General features: G+C 39.6%; 1 protein-coding gene and 1 long non-coding RNA gene across 9 annotated transcripts in view; one reads left to right on the top strand and one right to left on the bottom strand.

Annotated features, from left to right (window-relative positions):
- The window catches only part of LOC148333637 (leucine-rich repeat and fibronectin type III domain-containing protein 1-like protein), a 143,312-nt gene that overhangs the window by 33,408 nt on the left and 84,915 nt on the right, over positions 1–24,989 (bottom strand). For all 8 annotated transcript variants that reach the window (XM_088300575.1, XM_088300570.1, XM_088300569.1 and 5 more), the window contains 6 exons: positions 24,343–24,559; positions 22,604–22,755; positions 21,387–21,640; positions 20,990–21,233; positions 20,738–20,895; positions 18,635–19,021 (listed from right to left, as the gene is read on the bottom strand). In XM_088300575.1, the coding sequence (XP_088156701.1) occupies positions 18,635–19,021; positions 20,738–20,895; positions 20,990–21,233; positions 21,387–21,640; positions 22,604–22,755; positions 24,343–24,535 (1,388 nt within the window). In that variant the 5' untranslated portion in view covers positions 24,536–24,559. The remainder of the gene's footprint in view (positions 1–18,634; positions 19,022–20,737; positions 20,896–20,989; positions 21,234–21,386; positions 21,641–22,603; positions 22,756–24,342; positions 24,560–24,989) is intronic.
- Positions 16,619–19,284, top strand: LOC148333638 (uncharacterized). The gene is made up of 3 exons (XR_015844234.1): positions 16,619–16,776; positions 16,851–16,946; positions 17,886–19,284. It is a non-coding gene; the product is annotated as an uncharacterized LOC148333638 (long non-coding RNA).

Genomic DNA, 24,989 nt, shown 5'->3' with positions numbered 1-24,989 from the left:
CCATAGCCAGGAGCTAGGTATAGCGTCTGCAGGAAATACAAATTAGTGGGTTTAATATCCTCCCATGAAGAACTTTGACATCTGGGTGAGTAATTTTGTGCATTTTGTTGTCCTTGCAGTATGTGTCTTTTCTTATTCTGTGCACATCAATAGCATGCATTGTCTGTTTTTTCTGAATGTCTTTGTAGCTTATCCTGGTCTCAAACTCATTTTAATATTACACCTAACTACTGTGTCACTGTTGATTGTCTTGAGTCCCGGCGCTCTGGATTTGCTTACCCAACTGACCAGTATGGGGCAACAGCCACTTCATAGCCGAAAATTGTTATGCTGCTGCCACAAATTAGCATATTAGATTCTATATTGTGGGCGCAATTAATTCATTTTTCCTCATGTCATTCTAGGGGTTCTGTAAAAATCTCTCATGACTTGAAATGAGCCAGCAAGAAGCAGGCTGCTCAGTCCAGCTAATACAAAGTACATGATGCAATGAATTTTATAGTAACAATCGTTTATATAAAGCTACGGTCCTCAATCCTGTTCCGCGATGTGTCCTGCTGTTTTCCATCTTGCCCTGCTGCAACGCAGCAAATGACCAGATAATCAGCAAGGTGTGTCCAAGCTGGAGAATGATCCTGATCATTTGAATGAGAGAGATGAGTTGCAGTAGGGAGAGATGGAAAACATGTAGGGGACCATCCCTCAAGGAACAGAATTGAAGACCTCTGATCTAAGGTGTTTTTATACTATAGTATTCTTCCATGAGCCCTTTTTAAATGTAAGTTTTCTGTTTTTTGATGACCAAGCACAAGCTGGCCAAATGGTCATTGGTAGAACATTCCAATGGGTGTCTATTGTGATCCAAACAAATTCCCCAAAAAATTATTCACAATCCCGCGTTGAAGTGAAATGAGCGTGTAAGTGGTTGAAAAAAAAAACCCTGACTTCCCTGTTGCACATCCATTTAAGCACACCTGAAACGTGCATGTCAGTCAGTGAACAATCGTTGAGCCCGCCGTGCCATTAACAAAACATAAAGGGAGCAATCATTCCAAACATTCAAAATAACGAAAGTACCATGTACGATATCAAATTGAACCTAATCTGAAATCAAACAATGTGGCTCCAACAGTAAGCAAATGCGCACGCCAGCCATCCAACGTGCCCGACACTGATACAGTTCGGAATCTGTTTATAAGAGCCAGACAGGTGAACTTTTCTCTTGCCTTGGGTCGGGGGTCTTCAATCCTGTTCCTTGAGGGGCAGTTTCCTGTATGTTTTTAATTTTTTTTTTTTTTTTATCTCTACCAGCTGCAACACACCTGATTCAAATGATCAGGATCGTTATCCCGCTTCTGCAGACCTTGTCTGATTGCTTGAATCACTTGTGTTGCAGCAGGGAGAGATGGAACACATCCAGGAAACAGGCCCTCGAGGAACATGATTGAAGACCCCTTAGGCCTTAGGTTGTCAAAGCAGCATGTCATGCTTGCCTCCAACGGTAAGGCACATCAAATCACATGTATATATAAAAAAGAACATTTGAAAATAATGTTGAATTGAGGAGAATGAGACTAAATTCAAATCAAGTCATCCAGGCCATCAGAATCCACAGATGTTCAATTGTAGGACGAATCAAAGAAGTGAAGAAGCAGGCTTTGATATACTCCTGATATGACTTCATCAGTGGCGCTTAAGTGCCTCAGTGTAATTGGACTGGAACCCTAAATGGTTTTGCTTATGGATTCTGGAAACTTAATAGTTTGAATTACACATTGTAGCACATAAACCACACCCAGGACATTCAATATGGAAGATGTGTTTTGATAAAACTGAAGCAGCATAGCCACTTTGATTCCATAATTGCCACAAAAACTGAGGCAAACTGTGTTCAACTATCACAGTTGGTTTGTGCCCGTCTTTTTCTGCACGTCCACTTCACTTTGTGAGTAATTTTTCCTGCAGCCCGGTTTAAGAAACAGAAGGACAAATTGCTAATTCTCTGACCTTGAAACACCAGACAGCAGAAAAATGTGAGTTGCTTGTAAATAGGAAAAACCTCTTTTTTTTTGTTGTGGTTTTTTTTAGGGGATGAATATGCATGTTAACTCTCAATGCCTGGATAACCCATGTTGATAACAGTAATTTGAATTTCGACTCAAATAGCCAATCTCTATGGTTATCACAGGGTGAGAGTACTCCCAAAAGCTGGTGCAATATCTCATCGATCTCACATCTTTGAAGGCAAACACAACTCCCCACTTCTCCAAACAAACATATATTTGTCTGCTCATGCCTGTCCGTGTGTCATTTTGGCCTACATGAGTGGACGCTTCTACACCAGCTTTAATAGGTTATATTTTCAATAGCCTCTGTCAGATTTACTCCCATTTATCAACGCAATCGATCCATGGGCCATCAAGCACCGAGAGTATAGGGCAGTGCCAAAGAGAGAAAAAATATGGCCGTAAGAGAGACATAGAGGGGAATGGATTCATTTAAATTGAGGCGTGGAATGTGGGGACAATTTCTTAAATAGTCTTCCATTTAGAATACGCGCCAACAGATTGAATGAGAATCTGGATTGAAATATGGAGCATTAGAATGACAAAAAAGATACGAAACAGATGCAGAGGGATAACATCTTGTGGAATGAGAAGTGTTGACACTGGGGAGAGTGTATTTAGTTCAGATGGTGGATTAAAGCCTAATTTTACATCAATCTAAGTGGGCCATAGGGGGAGAGAGTGAGGCTGAGGCTGATGCTTGTTAATGGCTTAAAAAGTCTTGTAGAGGCTGCAAAAAGATGTTTGAGTTCAAGTTGTACTCGATAGGCCCCGCAACTTGCCATACGTTTCATTCAATACTGTCAACTAGATTGGCCAGGCCTGTTTAAAATTCTAGTTTTGGTGTGTATCTCTATATATGCTGCTGTAATTCAAGACATGCTTTCGTAAGAGTGCTCCAAATTCACAACCTATTTTAAAAGTGACACCCTACACTTTCAGTATGTATTGTTTTAGTTGTCAAAATGACAGTCCCCATTTAAGTTATGTAATTCAGCACCAGTCATTTTTTTTTTTGACTAAATTATTCATCCATTCATCCAACAGTCTTATGGAATCTTTCCACTGACACGTCCCCCAATCGAACTAAACAACTAAGAAAAATGTGTATTTATTTATTTATTTATAATTATTTTTTTTTTAATTAAACACAGGGTAAACGCTTCATTGGTCATAATTAGCAAATATCATTAGTGTTTGGTCAATGCTAGCAAAGATACCTGATGATATTAAAGGAGCCAATACGACATAATGTCGCCAAAGTACAAATACACACTTTTCTGGAAAAAGTCAAAAACTAAAGTGTTGGTTAGTTTGGCCAAGCGTGAATGCTATCATCCAAACCTTGGTACACTCCAATCACGTGGCCCTGGGATCAAAACAAATGGACAGATGAGTTTATCTCATATATGAAGACGAGATAGGCCAATGATGTTGACCAGTATGTCATGTCATCATCCACACTGCTTATTCTGCTCAGGGTCGCGGTGGGGTGCTGGAGCCTGGTGCTGGAGCGAAAGATGCACAGGAAGTGAAGCACAGGAAATTGCATCTAGTTTGGAATGATGTGATGTGCAAGTTTCCTTTAAAGCTTTACATCTGTTACCATCAGATGAGACAAATGGCTTTGTTGGTGTCATTTTCGTGATATTCTTTCAACTTTTCCAACTCAAGCGTACAAGGGCATTTTTGTTCTGTTTGTGTTAAGCTAATCTGGGTCAAACAGGGTTTCGTTTGGCCCAGTATGGCCCTGCAGTAAAATGAGAAAGTAGACAGACACGCACAGGATTAGAAACTGGCTAATCTTACATTTTCAAGCTCTCGGGCTGTAGCCTGGAATTTCACTGGCATATTTTGCAGGTTATTGAGACAGAGTGACTGTCAGTAAATTGTATTAGCTGATTTAGTTACTTTAAATAGTAAATGTGCAAATTTTCAAAGCTTTCCACATGTTCATACTGGGAGATTAAGAAGTGCATTTTTAAAGTTAGGGATTCGTCATCCTGTTCTGATTGGAGAGACATGCATAAAAATGGGATTCATTTCAAAGCATGATATCTTATATTTACACATTGGTGAAACATTTACATAGACACAATTGTACAGAAAAAAAATCATGTGGATAGAAACTGGAGTTATGTTAACAATATAGAAAAGGAATTCTAGTTGTAAAATGAAATCATACCATCGCCACATTTTAAGTTTATAGCTTTAAAAAGAAAAAATTCTTGGACTTTCACCGTGTTTTGAGTCATGTGCAATCAGAATATCATTAAGCGTCCTCCTTCCTAATGAGGCATTGTTCTCTCCATCCATTTTCCTTCCTTCAGCATTTGACCTTCATCTTTTTCATCCACCTGCTTTCCCTGCTTGCCCTTTCCCCATTAGCACCCTCACCATCGTTTCATCTTGGCTTTTGCCTTTCAACACTCCTTCACTCCTTCCCAACTCCTTCTGGTAATATTCATCCTTCTCCCGCCTGTCACCGCTACTTTTGCCTCTGCTTTTTCCCGCAGCTCAGCATTTATATATTATGGAACTTGAAAGGAATGGATGCACTGTGCCTCTTTGAAGTAAGTGCAACTCATACACATGGTGCAAGAGCCAAATGCTTAAAAATGTCTTTTTTTTTTTCAATGAACATATGGGAATATTAAAAGGCACTATGTGATTGCAATGAAATAGAAATCTATTAACACAGAAAAAACACAAATACTGGATTGAAAAATAATATATAGCATTTGATGAACTCAAGGGTGAAGCAATCAATGTATTTAGAGTGATTGGAAAGAAAAAAACATTTTGTGAAGGTTTCACACGATTGTTTTATATTTTCTCAACACCATTTTGTAACAAAATGAAATCTTGGTAAACCAGTTTACAAGATTTTTAACTTTATTAAAGCCAGTGTTGCAAATCCACTCACAGAGCAAATGTCCACGTTAATTCAAACATAGAACCCTCTTGTTATGAGGAAACAGGGTCAAATGGATTAAAATCATCGGCAACAGTGGATTTGTACTGAAACTCTTGTAAATAATTAAGGAGACGTAATGTAAGGGGTCAAATCCTGTCTCACCACCCAGGCACTGTAAATGTTATTTTTAATATTTAATTTCATGTATCATATGGATAAGACCTCTGTTGAATTTCCAGATTACATCACTTCCTTTGAAGTACAGTACAAAACACTAAGTAAGGAACTAAGGTATGTCCTATAGGGGCTTCTATTTGTAGGCGAATGTTCACATCAATGTAAGTATTATAACACATTGTATTAAGTATACACAAGAAAAAGGCAACAGAAGAAGCACTGAAACAGAATAGCATGCTTAGGTGACGTATAGACCATGTTAATTAGTGTGCAGACATATGTGGTATATGCAGTGGACAAAAAAAAAAAAATGTTGGCCCTATGAGTAAATGAAAATTCATAGTAACCCACAGTCCATATCAGAATAATGCACCCAAGTTAGATTTTCCAATTGTAAATAAAAAAAATAAATAAATGAAAAAAAAAAAGCATGATTAAGCAAAGCATCTAGTGATCATCCTGTGTGGACTTATTTCTTGGAATTATTTTTCTTATTTACTATTTGAGTCTTGTTCTAACTTTGCATTTTAAAGCAACCAATCACGGCTCAGCTGTTTTCTGAAGCTGAGCCAGGATTGCTCGTTAGCTGAGCGCTGCACAACTGTGATGCCATTTTCAGTCGACAGCAAGTAAAATGGCCGCCCCCTGAGATGAACAAAAACGGGTAGCTTTTCCTGCCTAACATATTCCACAAATGTCCGAATTAACAAAAATACCCTGTTTAAACTAGTGGGACTTCATATAGCATATTCTTGTAATGAATTTTTGGGTTGACTTCCCCTAGAAGTCTTATATTCAGTTTGCCTAATAAAGAGTTAGTAAGCTTTTTACTTGTATGCATGCCAATTATCTTCTCACTGCTGGCTGGCAACTATTTCAGGGTTTACCCCGACTTTCGGTCCAAAGACAGCTGGATAGGTATCAACATGCCTGTGAAACTTGTGGATTAGCCGGTCGGCTAACAAATGGATAGATGATTTTGTTTTGCATCTCTATCAGATTCGTACTTTGAGATGTTTAAAGGAGCTGCTACTTAAATTTCTCTCATTGTATGTGTGGGATTTAGCTGGGATCTGTTTAACTTCAACCCCATAGCAAAGAGTCTAATTATTAAAAAAAATATCTACAAAATTCACCACGCCACTTAAAGAAGCGGGAACGCCAAAGCATTTAACTGACACAAAATGACACATCATTGCGAAAGCTTCCACTGATTGAAAACGCAGAACGTTAACCACATGAAAAGAAAACTATGACAGTATAATTTGGGTTTATGCATGAAGGCATGCATATGCGTATTTTTAGAGGGGATCTCGGAAAAAAAGAACACAAAAGGCTATAAAGAAGACACTAGAGAATGGAGTTGGAGCACGAGAGCATGAATAATAGAGGGATCAAGCAACGAGAGTAACAGGGAATGTTAAAAAAAAGACAGAAGGAGACAGAGAAGAGCAGTGTAACCCGTGTTGGGTTTCATATCCATACCAACAGGAAAAAAATAGATCTTTTCATGATATACAACCCTTTCCTCAAAGCATATCATCAATATTGCCGCTGGAATGACGTTTCCTGTGACTGGATGTTGATCCATGGTGTTAGTTTGGATTCTAATGCAGAAATATTTTATCAGTTCCTCCAATCCTAACGTGATGGCAATAATAATTAGAATATTCATATTTTGGGCAGCAGTCAGTCAGTCAGTCCATAAGAACCCCTAGCTGTGCTGCTAGAAGGTCATTGGTCTCAACCCTGATCCTTTGCAAAAAAAAATAAAAAAAAGTTTGGTTCGCATGTGTCTCGCCTGCTCATAGGCACGCACAACTTTATTCCATCATTTATTAATAAGGCGTAGCAGTGTACAGTAGTTCTGCGAGCTTTCATTACGCCTGCCAGGAACTTAAGGAGACTGGAGACCACTAGATACCTATTTCGAGTGCTAGAATTAACAGCGAGACCAGCGTACAGAGATTGCATCTCTCCAAAGTAAGATTTCTGGTGCATAGAGATCAGCAATCTTGCAGTGGAGATATTACAGCTCACTTAAAATCGCTTTAAGACACTTCAATAACTGGAGCTTGTGTTTAGGAGAGTAAATATTAGATCAGTTGGAACACAACCTTTGTAGCACCATGGTACCTATTTTACATTGCAAATGTCTCATGCGTAACCATCAAACAAAAGTATAATTAAAGTTTGATTGGTGAAATAATCTCTATTTAGTCACAAATGTGAAATCGGGTCTTGTTTAATTGAACACAGCGCTGCTGTATTAGCAGGGAGCAATAAATTATTGTTTTGGATAAATGGCAACAGTAGGATATAAAATTTGCTTGTACCTTTTGCCAGCCAATGGAAGAATATTTGATTTGCCCGTCACTATACACTGCTTGCATATGTAGAAAGAAATATATTTTTGATGACTAAAATGCAGAGAAAAAAAACACCATCAACAACACTAATGCTGTTAAGAATAATGCTCTGATCATACACGACATCCTGTGAACATTCCTTCACTTCTACCCTTATTTTTTATTGTAATTTTTATGCAAGAGAGCTCTTTGCTGTGAAAAATAAATCACAGTATGTGGTTATTTAGTTGTTCGCTTCAATATATATATATATATATATATATATATATATATATATATTTTTTTTTTTTTTTTTTAATTGTGCCCATAACTAAATCTTTTGCAGGTTTACCTAGCTATTTTTTCTTGCTATCTTAATCAGTAAGTCAGATTTTATTTCTTTTCTTTTAAAGCAAATTTGTTTTATGAAAACCAAGATCATGAACATTAGAGGTCCTCGCCTCCAAAATCACGTTCCCTTGAATTACGTGAAGAGCGCAGAACTTTGTTCAAATGTTCTTTTGTTATCTAGAGTGTCCAAAAAAATGGAGTACCGGAAGCCAGTGTGTCAGGCAGTACAAGGAAGGTAAACAGTTCTGCTTTATATGGGCTGCCCTCCAAAAAAGCTTCATCTACGTCTCGGATATTCACCTCTCACGGGGAATCATGGAACATGTCACCAGCAAATGTAAGGGAACACTGCGTGTGTGTACATCTGCTGGATATGTCTTCTTGCCACCATACAATGACGGCCGAACATCAACATTATTAATTGGCGAATAAAAGGATCAGCTCCAGATTTTTTTTTTCCTCAACTGTGAGGAGCATTTCCACACGATGCCGGGACTTGGAGATGAAGTGCCGATGAGAAAGAACATCAGTTATCAGCCGTGATTTCTATTCTAGTAATTTGTATTTGGTGCACATTGCATGCTTTACATTGCTTGGCAACCTGGTCAACTTTCAATTTGGACTGTCTAGTAAACGTTTGGTAATAAGCATGGTATTCCGATTAATCTCTTTTTACTCAAGAGAATTCAAAAACACATGCTCCTTCAAAGTAGCCTGCCTATGAGCCTCGCACACGTCACTGGCAATTCCTAAAACTATCAGATCCACTAAGTTTAAAGTGAGACATATTTTCCAATGGATCTCTATATAATTTACGTATGTGATGAAAACTCCACGATCCAGAAATTAGGGCTACCCTTAGACTTCACCAAATCACACCTGTTTGGTGGTTGCGCATTACTTTCCAGGTTACACATGGCAGGTGTGTCAGAAGCCTAGATGGGAGAAAAGGTGCACCTGTGCGCAAGAAATTTGAGGAAGACTTAAGCGCAAATGAGAGAATATGCCTCCATGACTTTTGTACACTACTGGATATATATAAAATGTTTGGTAGTGATTAAATATGGAAAATGTTGCAATTATTTTTTTTTTCATATTTTTATTATCTTTGGTATTTTTCTTTTGTGCCCCCACGTACTTCCCCAACCCCTGATTTTTATTTAAAAACATATATTGAATGTTAATAATTTTTATTGTTGAACAATTTCGGGGTTTAAAATCAACTAAATTGCTTTTTTCCCCCCGATGCATTTCAATGAGTGTCAATTATACACCCATTGTTATGATCGGTTTTGTTTTTTTCGGTCTTTGACTTTCATGTTTCGCCTTGTGTTCCTTTGTGTTGTCTGTCTCGTTTAGCTTATTGTGTCCACCCATGCTTGTCGTCCCACTCCCAAGTCTTAACCAAACAGCTCCTTCCAACCCTTTGTGTCTTGTGCAGGTGTTCCTCGTTGTCTTGTTAATTTGTTTGGCTTTACTTTCTTGAACTTCTAGTCGAGTTATTGTTCATGTCAGTTGTCCATGTCTGCTGTTGTGTTGATTGCCTCGTGCCCTTTGTCCAAGTCCTTTTCCTCGTGTTTGTTTGTTCCTTTGATCCTGATTGTTTTGAACCTAAGTATTTTTGATTTTCCTAGTTACTTTTTTGCCTTTTAGTTTACTTTTGGAAATTAAACACTTTTATTTATTTATTTTTTTGGGTGAAAACCACTCCCTGCCTTGCTTCCTTGCATTTGGGGCCTCTTCCATTTCAATCCTCCACGTGAACACGAACCTGACACCCGGTCCTTTTTCCCCGTGAGTAGTGGGGATTGACAGTAATTCCACAGTGTTTTTTTTTTTTAACTTAGGTTCTTCGTTGCATCGTTCTGATATTGTTATCGCGGTACTTTATAGAGGACAGTATTGCAGTAAAGATTTCAGTATCATGAAAACACTAAATGAGCAGAACACTTCCTAAAAAATATTATTTTCCATGGTGACACATAAGAAGGACGAGCTACAGTAGACAACGATCCTAACGTGATTAGACTTATGCATGTAGAACTGATAACATTGCCTTTGAAACAGCAGAAAATAATGTGTTCTTTATTTTATGAAAGATGATTGTAATATACTGTATGTTCCAACATTCTTTTTAAACTCCGAAAACCACATGAAAGAGGTCAGAACTGATTGTTATATTTGCTTACGTTTTATTGAGATTTGTAGGAGCTAAGAGAGATCATCTATTATCCCTATTTACCATCCAAATCCTCTTTAATTCCTGAAACCCTCACTAATTTGTCATCTTCTCCTCCCCTTGTAGACACTTTCTTTAAGATGCATCATCTTTCTTTTCATCCGCTCTCCAGCTACTCTCTTCACCTCTCCTTTCCTTCTCTACTCCATTTTTGCAGCCGAATGCTGTGCCGTGAGTCTCTTTAATTATTCTTTCCTCCATCAATGAGGATCTGAAGGCTGGGTTGTTAGTGGACAGATAAGAGAACGGGAGTGTTAGAGGGGGGGGGTGGCCATGTCGCTGGATAATTAAACATCGATTTGGGACGATGATGAAAACAGCAGCAAGATGCCAAACAAGGGGATTATGGGTTGGACAGCCGCCGGCTTTCTGCTGAGTTCAGCAATCCTCCAAGAGTAGAGAGGAAATGTGAGGCAGGACAAGCGAGATGAGAGGTCAAACAGATGAGAACATATGAAACATGACTTAAAAGTATGGAAAGCTACCAGCAAATGAAAGGAGAACGCACAAGGAGAAGATCTGTGAGGGAGCAAAACTGTTTGAGAGCAAATATTCCATCTTCTACGCAGGAAGTGGAAGATTTAATGAGCACACAAAAACACACAAATTATGCAAAATAGAAGGAGAGACGGACTAACGTGCAGACATAAAGAAAAACTGGATGAAAAAGCCTACGGAAACCAGAGAAAGTAGGTACAACAAATAAAACTAGGCTTGTTCGGGTTCTGAACTACCGACTCATTATGGAGTTGCGACAAAACAGCAGTGTGTGTCCATGTTGATAGGTGCTTGTGTTTCTTATTTTGGCCAAGGTGCGCATGAAGTGAATCATGCAGCCAGAATTCAAGATGATATAGGCCACAGCCGAACAGTAGACACAATATTATGACATTATAGCAGAGAGCTCTACCATGCCAAGTTGTGAACAAAACTGAGCACATATTCAATACGGTAATTCCTCATTGGCCTTTGCAGCGCCTCGGTACACATTGTCCTGGCAATAGTGATGTGCCAAATGAAATGAGGCTTTGCAGTGTGTCTTCGGCAAAAGTGAACGTGATCTAGAGAAAACGAAAGATGGGGAAATGCGGTCGCAAAAATCACAAGGGGGTGGGGGGGCAAACATGAATCAGAAGAGTCATCGCAAAGCATCCCATATTGAAATTGAGGTAAGTCATGTGACATCAGTTTGCTTTTTAGAAAGCTTATAGCAAAGTGATAAATGTCTTACTTGCATTTTAAGGCGTTCTGGATGTTAGTGAGAAACAACTGATGGGGGAAAAAGTGTCAGCATATTTGTTGTGAGATAGTGAAATGTGGGTTAGCGTATGTATGTGTTGGGGTGCGCACGCTCGAGTGAGTGTAAGTGTGAGAGGTTTTTTTTGTGGCAATGTGACGCTACTTTATTTAAAATGACGTGTGTGTACTTCTAACATACTCGACGGGGGGGAAAAAGAAATATGTCCTCGTCAGCTCCTGTCTTGCCTGTTTTATAGATTACCCTGTTCCAACACACCTGATGAAAAAGATCAGGATTGTTTTCAGGCTCATGCAAAGCTTGCTGATAAGCTGATCGGTTGAACCAGGTGTGTTGGAACAGAGCAACATATAAAATAGGCTGGATAGGAGCTCATGAGAACCGGACTTAATTTATTAGAATTACATGACTGAAAAGAGACTAAAGTACAATTTTCTTTGATTAAAACTTTATCAGTTCTCATCAAACAAAATTGGCCTAAAAGGCAGAGGTGGCAAACCCAGGTTCAGGAATTAAAAACCTCAATACTTCACCGACAGGTCGTTTATCCGCCGGTTGAGCAGAACTACCTGTGGCAAATGCCAAACCGTGGTAGTTTTTTTTTTTTTTTGGACCTGCATTTGCCAACGCTGCTCGGTTATCTTTAGACACAATCCGTTTTCGTCAACTAAAATGAAACTAAAACACTCGAGGACAATTATGACTAAAATGAGACTAAAATGCTCAGAATCTTAGTCAATTAAAACTTTACTAGACTGAAGAGTCTGAACTGACCTAAAAAAAATAAATTAAATGATAAAAAACTGAAACTGGCTGCCAAAAACAACACTATTTTTTATATGCCTTCAAGCATGAATGAATTTTCCCCATTAACGTGACACACGACATGCAGCGCTCTACTGTTTACTGAAAAATGTCTTCTTCCCCAACACAAATTACAACATACATACTCTATACTCTCCTTCATCACCTGCTCCAACATTATCCCCTTTGACACTAAGTTATCACCCACCAGCACACACACACGCACACACACTCACGCACAGATGTCACTCGTTTTAATTAACATGATCACTCTGGGCAATGAAATGCGGGTGGATTTCATGGAAGACTGCTCTCAGCAGTGACTGCAATGTGCACAATCTACCACCGGGAAGTAATGTGAGCAGTCCGGATGAAGCCCCTGTGGTGTTGTCTGGAATAAATGTTGAACATGTTTGCAAAGCAGATGTGGAATATACCTTGACATATTTTTTTTTTGCCATGCCTTTGGAGTTTAAGAGTCATTAAGCTTTGGGCTATAAGTGATGAAGAAAACTTTCTAATCACTTGTGCAAAATAGGTTTTCTAAATACGATTTTGTAAATGGAGCATATCATGATATATTTCATTTTTATTATTTAGATTATTTTATCACCAGTAATTTAAAAGTGTAAAGTGTTAGCTCAAGCTTGCCCCTGAAAGGGGTGACTATAACACTTATACACCTTCAACCTTTCTCCGGGAACTCCTGCTTTCTCCTACATTCCAAAAAACATGCATTGCAGCTTGATTGGACACGCTGAATTGTCCCAAAGTGTGATTGTGAACGCGTGTGTAGTTCATCTTGGACGGCCCTGCAATTTGCTGGTAACCAGTCAAGGCTGTCCCCCACCTGCTGCACAAAGATTGCTGGGATAGGCTCCAGCACGCCCGCGACCCTCGCGAGGAGAAGTGGATCGGATGATGGTACTTAAAAGTCTTACATTTTCACCAAAATGGGCAGGAGCGCCTTATAATACAGCGCGGCTTATGTGTGCAATGAGTTCCGAAATCTGGAAATGTTGTCATGTCGATGAGCGCTCCGCTTGACTGCTTGCGCGCATTGCCAGGTGACACACTCAAGACATACCCCCCGATAAGTACCGGTATACTGTATAGTGCAGCAGATGTACTCGAGCGTTCATAGTGAAGTTGCGAGCGGCGGATGACATGGCGAACACAACTTTACTAAGAGTCTGAGTTACGCCACCATTTTTGAATAGATTGTGGATGCTTGGGCAGACATGTCTGCTTGCACTGTTGTTCGAGCTTTTGCAAAAGCTGAAATCATTTCTGATGACCTGCTCAGCAAAGAAACCGGCTCTGACAATGACATGAGGGAACTTGGCGTGTTAAATATTTTAATAAAATACAAGTACTCAATTTTGCTCCCGCTGCCTTTTTAAGAACATATGTTGTAGCGTGCGTGGTTTTAAGCTAGCGTAGTATTATTTACCATACATGTGCCCAATTGTATGGTGTGCCTTATGGTGGTCAAAATTTGATATAAAAAAATAGGACAACTGTCCTATTAAGAACATTCTGAGAAGGAACAGATGACATCATTGCCTGGATTTGAGTTAATAGACATAACAAAACACTGCACCCACGAAGATTTTCTGTTTTGAGAACCAATATACTATATACATGTTATCCTGTCCTCTCTGCGCCGCTTCACTTTCGTTCCCTATCTTTTCGTCACTCTTCTCTTTTCAAAGTAAAGTGCCTCAGCCCTGCTAATGGATATTGACCAAAGACAGACAGGAGGCGGGAGGATCTACGCAAACATGGACATGCACTCATTGTGCATTGCCTTTTATTTTGTACTCCAAAAAGGCTATGCGGTGACGCATCCTCTCTAATGGACTTTCAATGGTTACGAACATGGGCATGTTAAGAAATAAGAAAGCGAAGTGATGAATTTGGATTTATTGCACTCAGATTCACTTGCGTTTATGATATCAATATTTGAAGAAAATATAGAAATAATGAACTTTTTTTTCAGTGACAGATTTCAGAAAGAATATGAATAAATCTAGTGAAATATGGTTCATGTGCAATTGTCATATGTTTTTTTAATCATCAATAAATTCTTATTTCATTCATGGGTTATAGTCATTTGTGTAGCTATAATGTAATAAGGACTGCAATAATGCAAAAAAAAAAATAGGTGTCTAGTGAATGTAACATAATGCGAAATGAGCTGCTAAATAACTTTACAACGGAAATATTTATCTCACTCAGTGTAATATGTCAATTTAGGAATAGCGTGTACGGTGCAGTATCACATATCTAACATTATGTTGCAGACAAGTATTATTACAATATGACACTGACACTATTTCATTATAACAGTGCAGTGTGATGTCGTTTGATATTTTATGACGGATAAAGCTGTCGTAAACACGAAATTCTAGTCTGCTCATTAGTGGACACGGGAAAACTGCCAATGAATTTCGCTTTGTGCGGCTGCCCTTGTTTTTCGCCGCTGATATGTATCTATTAAAACTAGCATTGATCGGACCGAGTCAAGTCGTTGGCGTTCAGTTCACTATCGACTCTTCTGCTATTGACCATGTTTGTTTCTCGCGGCTGGTCTGAGTCTATTCACACCAGGAGCCATTGGGGCTGCGTCAAGTTGTTTGCTTACAGATAACTTTGGACTCATCTGCGAGCTATCACAGCAAAGCATTACGTTACCAGAGACACTGGTGGAAGTTGCGTGTCGTCAAACAGGTGGCTATTATCTAAAAAGTATTTTAGCTAGTTTTCAACATTATGGGGTGATGTGACCCAAGATTTTTTTATCTATTTTTTTTTAATATCTGAAAAACCACATGTATCGGCCACAATAAGTGCCATGGTCTGTGTTTGTTGTTTTTTAGCACTCAGTACTACGGTAGCAGAATTTATGTTTTTCTTTTTGTTTGGTGTGTCACTTGTTAAAGCTGATCGTGTCCACCTGTGCTTGCCGTCCCATTCCCTAGTGATAACCAATCTGCTCCCTCCAACCCTTTGTATCTTGTACAGGTGTTCCTCGTTGTCTCGTTACTTTGTATTTATTTCCTTGTTTGCTTTCAGTTCTTGTCGGTTCATTGTCCACGTCAGTTGTTCCTCCTGCATGTCTCCTGTCGTGTTCTCTAGTGATTTTTGTTCCATGCCACGTCCAAGTTCCTTTTCTAGAATTTGATACTTTGATCTTTGTTTTGTACTTTGATCATTCTGCATATCCGAGTTCCTTGTTTGCCTTTTGGTTTTCTCCAATTAAATACCCTTTAAGTCACCCCTACCTCGCTTCCCTGCATTTGGGTCCTCCACCTCCACGCAAAACCCTGACAATAAGGTCATGGTCATATTTGTGTAACACATTTTGGGCAATCTGGAACAGTTGGCCGTTCTGGCAGCATCATGAATCTTGGGGGGGGGGGAATATATATATATATATATATATATATATATTTCCAATTTCAGTTGTAGACTTACAGTCAACCCAGTGTACTGTACGACCGCCTTCGTGTGAAATCAGCATGACTGGATTTATGAAACATTTTAAATGCAGGGATTAAACTCCATGGTGCTTATGTGTATGTGGATAGTGTCATTAAGGCATAGGGCTGTTGCTGTGCTATTTTCAAGTCATATTTTTGTTGATTGGTTCATCCCATTTGGAGATGTTAGTTTAACGGCAATGGGAGGAGTAAATCTGGACAGATCACTTTTATACAGTACAAAAACATACATACCCCGAACATAATGTGTGCCCACTCACTGCCTTCATCCTAACAGAAAGATAGCTTTCCATTCCTGGTGTGTGTTGCCATGGAAACCGGCGAGCATCAGTCCTCTAAATAAACTGGGCTTTTCCAGGATTTTCAAAGACATTTATGTGAAAATGTAACCAGGGATAGAGCATGACAGTGTATGGAATTTAACTAACTCAAATTTCCCCATTGTGGGACTAATAAAGGACATCTTTAAAATGATAAAACCAATTATTTGTTTGTTTTAAAATTATTAACATTTCTAGCTTGAACATTTCACAAGCCGCAAGAGGATCCCAAGTCATCTCCATCGAGAACCGAGGAGCAAGGTGGTTTGTCTATGAAAGGGGAGAAAGGACGACCCCCACTGTGACATGCAAACATTCCAGGGATTTTCATACCGAAAAGAGGACAGCCACAAGACCTGAAAATGCCTTTTTGTGTGCAGAAGAAACTATTTGATAATGAAACGTCCTGTCAATTACAACTTTTAACCGTTCAAAATGTTCTGATGTTTCTTGTCTGTGCACAGTTCTTCAGTCTTCATAATATAGATCAGGGGTCTCAAACTCTCTCCCGTCTTGAATCCACCTGATTCAAATGATCAACTCATCAGCAAGCTCGAGGGAAGCCTGATAAGTATCCTGCTCATTTGAATCAGGTGTGTTGCAATCAACAGCGATGGAAAACATGGAGGACACCGGCCCTCCAGGATTGCAGTATGACACCCCTGTTACTGGCAAGTTTTAAATGGCGAAGCCAGAAAACCTTTTTGCAACGAGTGTAACAAAAACTCTCTGTAGCGCACTTCAGAAGAGTCCCAGAGACCACAACAGCAAGGTGCACCGCAACAGCAAGGTGCTTCAAAGCTCTCATGTGTTCCACAGGACCACATTGGGTTTTAATTTTGAGTTTTTACCAAATTCCTCCAGCAATTATCTTTTCCTGAAAATGACTGGCCGCTGACTGCGAGACTCGATTCAAGGCGAACTTTCCACGCCTTTTTATATGGGGACCAACTTCAAACTGTGAGTTGCAACATTGGCAGAATTAATCTGATTGTGTAAAAAATGGTGCTTTAAATCAGGTTTGAGTGGTGAAGTTAGCCTTATTGAGTCCCATCTGAATTAGAAAATTTCCATCACTTTATGCAAAGAAACTTTTACTTTGGAGTTCAATTTATTTTTTCTATCTTGCACTATTAAGTCCTCATTTCCTCCTCCTTTTTTTTCTTGCAATGTACATTTTCCAAGAGTAAACTTGGACATCATGAATCGGCCTCATGTACAGTGTGTGTTTAAATAAAGGTTACGAACCTCTAAGCTTAAAAATATGAAGTCAAAGCTCTTCAAATGTAGCATCCTTCTAATTGATGACTGATTTCAAGTGGTTTTTCGTGCATTTAAGCATTTTGAATTAAATCTATAAACATGCATGGTGCCCCGAGTGGCAGTCGAGTTTATTGGTGGCATTAAACTCTAGCCGTCATTAATTAATTAAGTAATTGACCCGTTATTGCTACATTTGAAATAAAAAATTATGTATTTTTCCTTCACCCAAATACACAATTATTCCTGAGAATTTTCAGTAGGATACTTAAATATTTGATCGCTGCAGCCGTATATACAACTACTCCATTATATATGGACAAAGGGTGGTATGGGAGTGAAAATCCACCCCCATCCCCATTTCGCAGCCACAGAAAATGAATTCCAGGTGAAAATGACTCCCATCCTTCCTACTCCCGTTCAGAATGACTCCCACTCCAATTTGAAGGTCAGTGACATTAAAATAAATAAATAAAATGTCACTCCATCTTCCTCATGGACTCACCCACGCCTGATTTTTTTTTTAAATTAGATTTTTCATCAAATTCAATATGAATGTCATTGAAACAAATGGTAAGTTATTGTGATCAATACACTAATAACTGTATGACATCATCGTCATTTTGTTTTGACCTATAGTTGACCGATCTGAGCCCTGAAACGCCAAGGGTGAAAAGGAATCCCACGCCGGACCTGACTGCATTCAACCGTCAACCTCCTTAAATTTGCCTTGCTTGGATTGTCAGTAACTCTTTTCCACTGCAGAACTATTCATATTTTCAGTTGATTAGCCATTTATTACCGCATGACTGGCTAATCTCCATGTGTATCATCTATCATCTGCTCTCAACCACAAGGCAGCAACAGAAGCCCACTGATTATCAAAACAAGCAAATGCACGCAGACACTCAACAGCAAATATGCAGGACGTCTAAAGCTTGGGTTATTTTGCGAGGTCCAAACGGCATGCAAAGAAATTACGTCATTTAATTTTCTATATCACGCACCGACTAAAATTTGCAACCTACACTGACTGCCCACATGGAAAAACATGGCAGACGAGTAATACCTGTTTTCTACTTCCCAGGTCTTTGTGTTTATTTTGTTAAATGTATTAAAACTGTTTATGACAGTCTATTGTGTTTAAAAAAAAAAAAAAGCTTCCTTCTATTGGTGCGAGTTGTTCACTCCCTCCTATTGACTGAGAGAATTTCAACCGCAGCCAGAGCATATAAATTGTGCTAGCCGGATTCCGCATGTCACAGTTCCACTCGGAACTTACATGCATCAAGCACAAACCAACTTGAAGAGCTTTTCCAAGCATGCTTAAAGATCTGATATGCAAAAACACATTTGAAATGTAAAATTAGACATTTAGAGAGACCAACCTGTACACCAGTGTGTCATCCCCTGAGCTGTTGTACTGGACCTGGAACATTCTGACGCCTGACATAGTTGTCTGACTGCTCCATCTAATGAGGGCAGAGTTTCCCGTCAGCTCCACCAAGGAAACCCTGCGATCCCCGGCTCGGGTTTCATTGTTGGGCATCAAGACTTTTGATGAGGTTAGGATGTCAGAAGGAGCAGGTTCTCTAGTCTCTGCCGGGTCTCTGCTACGGCTTGTGCTGTTAGCCAGATGGGGCATTGGTGTAACGACCAGTTCCACTCTTCCTGTGGATTCACCAGCCGCGTTAGAGGCAATGCAGGTGAAGTTCCCTGCATCCTTTAGAGAGGTGACATTGATCTCCAAGCTTCCATTTGGGAAAACCAATGTTCTGAAAGAAATCATGGTTAAGAGTTCAAATTTGATTTGAATATGTTTAAGCCTGGGAAACACAGTGGAATACATGGTAAAAATATCCTCCTTGGAGTCAAAAGTTCAAATCTTGGTTTAGACATTTCCATATGGAGCTGTTTTGAAGAGTCATTGGTGCAAATGTGAGCATGAACGGTTATATGTGCCCTCCCTTTGATTGATTGGAGTCCAATGTGTACTCCACATCCCACCCAAAGTCAACTGGGATAGGTTTCAGCTAGTCCGTGAACCTGAACAGGATAAGTGGGAAAGATATGGATGGATCTTTAAGCCTGCTGCAGTGCAGTGGAGCAAGTGAGGATGACTTGCAGATTATTCAGTGAATGGATGTCTCTTTTGGGAATTTCCATTTTCTAATCAATACTGGATTCAGCGTTCATGAATTTGCAGATATTTAACTCTGCTAAAATCCATAAAATACAAATGTTTGAAAGTTCAAAGTGACTCAAACTCAGTTATTGACTTTGACTATGATGATACAACTATTTCCAATGATACCTCAAATATTGCTATCTTACATTTATGGAAATTACTGGAGTGAAACTTTTTTGCAACTACAATATCTGTTCCGACAGCAGTTTGGGATATTTATAGAAAACCAGAGAAGTTAGAAAATAACTATAAATACATCCATTTTCCACAACTTTGCTTGTTCACAGTTGAGCTGAAGCCAATGTAGGCATGGGTCGATATTATATTCTGATGGGATAATAACCATCAAAATATTGCTGTATCTCAGTGTTAAAATACAGCCCTAAAATGTCCTATCTTGAAAATTTTCAGAAAATAAAAAGAACATTTTTCCCCATTGAACACAATCTAAAGAGGATTTGAAAATAAACAGAAGAGTTAAGTATAAATAAATAAAAACTCATTCACATCCTTCTACTGTTTTAATTCTTCTTAGCAAGTCATAGGTCCCATCATTTTTAGAACAGACCCGCAGGCTACTCATATCCTTGGAGAGTACCTGCTGGCCTTTCTTTAAGGATGATGGATAGAGCAAAAAGGCATCTGTGTTTGTCATGAGTTTTGTCTTGCTCCGTCCCTCCTCGTCCAGCGTCCATGACCGCTCGCAGGAGAGAAAAAAACGGCTTAATTGGTAATAGCTGATGTTACCTTCTTACACATGTTGGAAAACCTTGACTTCTTAAAACCTGGGTAAACCGATAATCAGCCCATGCTGAAGTCTATCTCAGCTGACCTTCGGTGAAAAGCAACTGGTCAAACACTATGGGCTCGGCGTAAAAACGCAAGCGTCCCCATTTCCGTGCCACTGGGCGTTCCTGCTGCACCCGACCGGCGCATTTCACAATTTGGTGACAAAAAGTTATCACACATGAATTACAATCAGGCGGTGTAAGGCGGTCTTGCTGTTTACTTGCAAGTGTCACGCATGAACTCCAGCAAGTGTGACTCGTATTTGTATATTATTCTATCACTGCGTACTCTGGCGTGCGCTCCCTAACGCCCTGATTATGTTGCAAATGTGTGATGCCGCAAGGAATGAGTGAGCCGTGGCTGCAGAGTGCTGTTTGAGGTGTGGCTCAACGTGGAGCGGACCTAAACGTTTCACTCCCTGGCCACCGAGCCCCCACCTCCCCTCGCCATTATTTAAAATAAAGAATAAATTAATTATTTGAAAATCTATCATGATATCATATTAGAGAATTACCTTGTGCCATTTGAGATCAGTCTCCCTTCAGGGCTGATCCAGTGGACTTCTGGTTCTGGATCCCCGTTTGCTTTACATTTAAGACTGGCTGGCTGACCCTCCATAGTCGCAGTCTGAGGTGACTTACGAGTTAACACTGGCGGATCACATATAAATTCCTAAGAGGAGAAAGCACATTTAAATCAAGTAGAAGAGATTTTTTAATTGCTTTTTTATGTATTTAATTTATTTATTCACGAAAAACACTCTCACCTCTTCGGGTATTGTCCAGAAATATTTGGCACTCAGGTCTGATGGTGAAGCACATGTCTCCAAGTCATCCTCTCGGGTCAGCCTCCTCAACCACAGAAGTTCACAATTGCAATGGAGAGGGTTTCCACCAAAACTCAAAACTAAGGATGATAGGGGACTGCCTTTGGATTTTGCATACACTGGAATTCTCAGGAACAGAGGGTCAGGAGGAATTTTTTTCAGTTTGTTCGATGTCATGTCCAGTCTGTAAAAATTAAAGAGTATGGTTTGGCAGTCAGAGATAAACGGGAAAGAAATCTCCACTGCTCCACAGTAAATCATTCCATAAATCCCACCATATTATTAGCAAGAAAAATGGATACTATTGAATTTATATGTACTGTTTTTTTTTTTTTACCTGGCAAGTTTGTGTAGGTTGGTGAAAACTCCTTGAGGAACATTTTCAATGAGGTTATGATCCATATTTAAGGTATTGACGTTTGTTAGGCGTCCAATTGTGTCCCAAGGAACTTTTGCAAGATTATTGTAGCTGAGGTCCAGATCCTCGAGTGTGGACAGGAAGTCATCAAAAGCATGGGGAGATATGGAGTGGAGCTGGTTATTGGCCAAAATTAGATGGCGAAGGTTGGTGAGGCCTTTGAAATGCTCATCCTAAATGAGGCAAAAACAAATGAATACATACTAAAAGTCTACAATATGTTTAAATATCAAATACGAGCTTGATTGAATTTACTCAGCTATGTAAAGCCCTCAATTTACCTGTTCCTGCTTTGGGTTTTCATGCTAAACTTGATTTGGAATTCACTACTAACGTGGTCACTTCAGATAGACACACTTGTTTAAACTCGATCATGCATGAACACACTTTTCTGAACATTTGCTTCAGTACATTTCAACAAAATTCATACATCCATTTTCCATACCGCTCTCTAAGGTTGCGAGTGAGCTGGAGCCCTCTGTGAATTTTGGCCAGAGGTGTTGTACACCCTAGACAGGCCACCAGCCAATTGCAGCGGATGGACTTTATAGATAAACAATTATTCACACTCACATTCACCAATGAACCTTGAATGGCATGAGAGATTTTGGAACGCAAGTGGAAGCTGAAGTACACAGAGAACAAACAATGTAAACTGCAAACGGATATGGATGGAGCTCAGATTCGAATCCCCTATGTTAGACTGCAAATCAGATGCACTAACCACTCGGCGGGGCGGCACGGTGGGCCGACTGGTTAGCACGATGGCCTCACAGTGAGAGACAGCATCGGTTATGGGTTCAATCCCGGCTTCGGCCAGCCTGTGTCGAGTTTGCATGTTCTCCCCGTGCCTGCGTGGGTTTGCTCCGGGTACTCCGGTTTCCTCCCACATTCCAAAAACATGCATGGCAGGTTGATAGAACACTCTAAATTGCCCCTAGGTGAGAGCGTGGATGGTTGTTCGTCTTCCTAACTTCAAGTGTAATGTGTGTGTGTGTGTGTGTGTGTGTGTGTATATATATATATATATATATATATATATATATATATATATATATATATATTTAAAATCTAAATGATATTTAAAATCTAAACATCTCATTTCAAACCATAATAAAGCAATCCTTTGAGTTTACCTTAATAACAGTTAACCTATTTGAGTCTAAATGCAGCGCTCGTAGTCGCCGCAGGTCACTGAAAGCTGAAGGAAGGATCTGACTGATGGTATTTCTGGACAGCGTCAGATGCAACAGGCTGGTCATGTTAGCAAAGTCTTTCCTCCGGACAGCTGGAAAGGAGTAGACAAAAAAGTTAATTTACTGTGGCTGAAAGCCTTAAACGAAAATAATTAGTTTTTTAATTGCTTGTATACAATTAGATTCAGCTCAGGAGTGCCTCACATCCACCAAGTCTAAACACGTATGCACCGCTAACAATTTTAATAGCTGACATCTCACATCAAAAGTCCCCTCTTTGAATAAGGTGGAAAAATATACACTGTTATTGAATGAGTACTAAAGTTAGGAGGCAACTGCTTCATGAACGAATGCAACGGCCTTCAATTATAATACGGAATGCCATCGTGGATCCGGCATATTTAGCATGTTTATAAAAAATTCAGTCAAATTATATTATGTGGAGGAGGAACTAATTAGCCGGCAAAATAAAGCATGCACGCCATAGTCCAATGCTCAAAGTACAAGGCCGCTGCGGAACCTAAATAACTACAGCTGTGTGAAGAGGTTAATGGTGCAACAATTAAGGCACAATCAGGAGTAGAAAGCTTTGTAGAAGATTTCCAAGTTTCCTGGTCATTTGAATCAGGTGTGTTAGCGGAGGGAAACCTCTAAAACAGGCAGTTCTTGAGGAATAGATTTGCCTAGCCCTGCTCTAGGGGTGTGTATACTTATGAGCACAACATTATATCCCCATTCCCCACTAGTTGGCGGAAATCTAGTTATACCACAAGGGCAGAAATGTCCAGCACTGGTCCTCCGGGGCTGCATTTGGGATTGATTGTAAAGGGAAGAAAATAATGACTCGAACAGGGTCAAGAGTTATTGTGTTGGTCTCAGTGACACTTCCTATCCTGCTGACTTGGGCTCCCTGGCTCCTTATCTAAAGCCATCTTGAACTTGAGCCTTAAACCGGACATTGATTTTAAATTGGACTGTGTAAATTGGTGTTGTTGTTCAATCCAACTTTTGTCATCTTAAGCAGCTGGCTAGGTAAGGTATCTCCTTTCTCAAAAGCGCTTTGAAAGAGTGATTCAATAAGTCAGATCTTGGCTGGATTACTGAAATGCACTTTATTTTGCAGTCAGCCAATCCTCCATCAAGCATCTCCAGTTGGTCCAAAGTGCTGCTGCTCATCTTTTGACAGGTACTTGTAAGCAGGAGCACATAGCTCCTACTCTGGCATCCTTCATTGGCTCCCCGTGCATTTTAGAGTTCTTTTTAAGATTCTTTTATTTTTTTTTCCAAATCTTTAAATGGTATCACTCTCCCTTACATCTCTGATCTCCTCCATCTCGATGTGCCTACCTGGTGCCTCAGGTCTGCGGAATAGACGCCATCAGAGGTGGTTCGCTTTGGATTAACATTAAGCAAGCGCCTCGCTCCCCATCCTTAAAATTCATCTTAAAACTAATTTTCATTCTTTGACTTTTGCCTCAGCATTGACTTATTTTTGATATGACTGTTTCTGTGCTTTTTACTGTTTTCATTATTAATTTGCTTTATTGTTTGTTGTTACTGACTTATTGTTGCTCCATGTACAGTAAATTCTATGCAGCAGTGGTTGTCTTATTGCTCTAAAAATACAGTTGAGTTGAGCATGAGGAAAGAAACATTGTTAAATAATGTTGCCAATATACCTGTGATGAAGTTCTCTTGAAGCCGAAGCTCCACAGTACGTCGATCTATTGCAACAGGAACAAATAGCAAGCCTGTCTTAGAGCAGAGAATTGCGAGCGATGGCGACAGACTCTGGCACATACACCGTTTCGGACACTGTTGTCCCTTGCATGCTGCTGCCAGCAACAGCAAAGACAACCACAGCCATTCCATGATCGTCCACTGGATAAAAGGCAACTGAAAGAAAGAATGACATAAGCATACGAAATTTTATATTAAGTCTGCCAAAATACCCTAAGAAAGAAAGATCCACCCATACACACAATTAGACTTAGAAAATAGGGCCCTCAAAGTTGAAGATTTCATGTGTGCAGCACAAAGAAGTACAGGATTCCATGCAAGGGGGCTTGATGTTTGACACACCATCTTGTCATACATTTGAAAGGAAAATTTATGTTTGGCAGCTTGTAACACTAAAATCTCAAAATTCTTTGTAGTTCAATTATTTTGCTGCAATCATCAAGAGATCAGTTGGCCACAGATTTAAGCACTTTGGGCAGCTAGTTATGTGACAATTTCTTCATCCCCCCCCCTAAGGTGAAACATGAGATGTGCTATATGTGGGCTCACTCAGGCTACATTATGCTGCACACTTTGGATGCTTGGC

Source organism: Idiotropiscis lumnitzeri, chromosome 7 (genome assembly GCF_059441095.1).
Source record: "Idiotropiscis lumnitzeri isolate Australia: NSW breed Sydney's pygmy pipehorse chromosome 7, RoL_Ilum_1.0, whole genome shotgun sequence".
Taxonomy (NCBI): Eukaryota; Metazoa; Chordata; class Actinopteri; order Syngnathiformes; family Syngnathidae; genus Idiotropiscis; species Idiotropiscis lumnitzeri.
The sequence above is the reverse complement of the archived record's forward strand: the minus strand, read 5'-3'. Positions and strand labels throughout refer to the sequence as shown.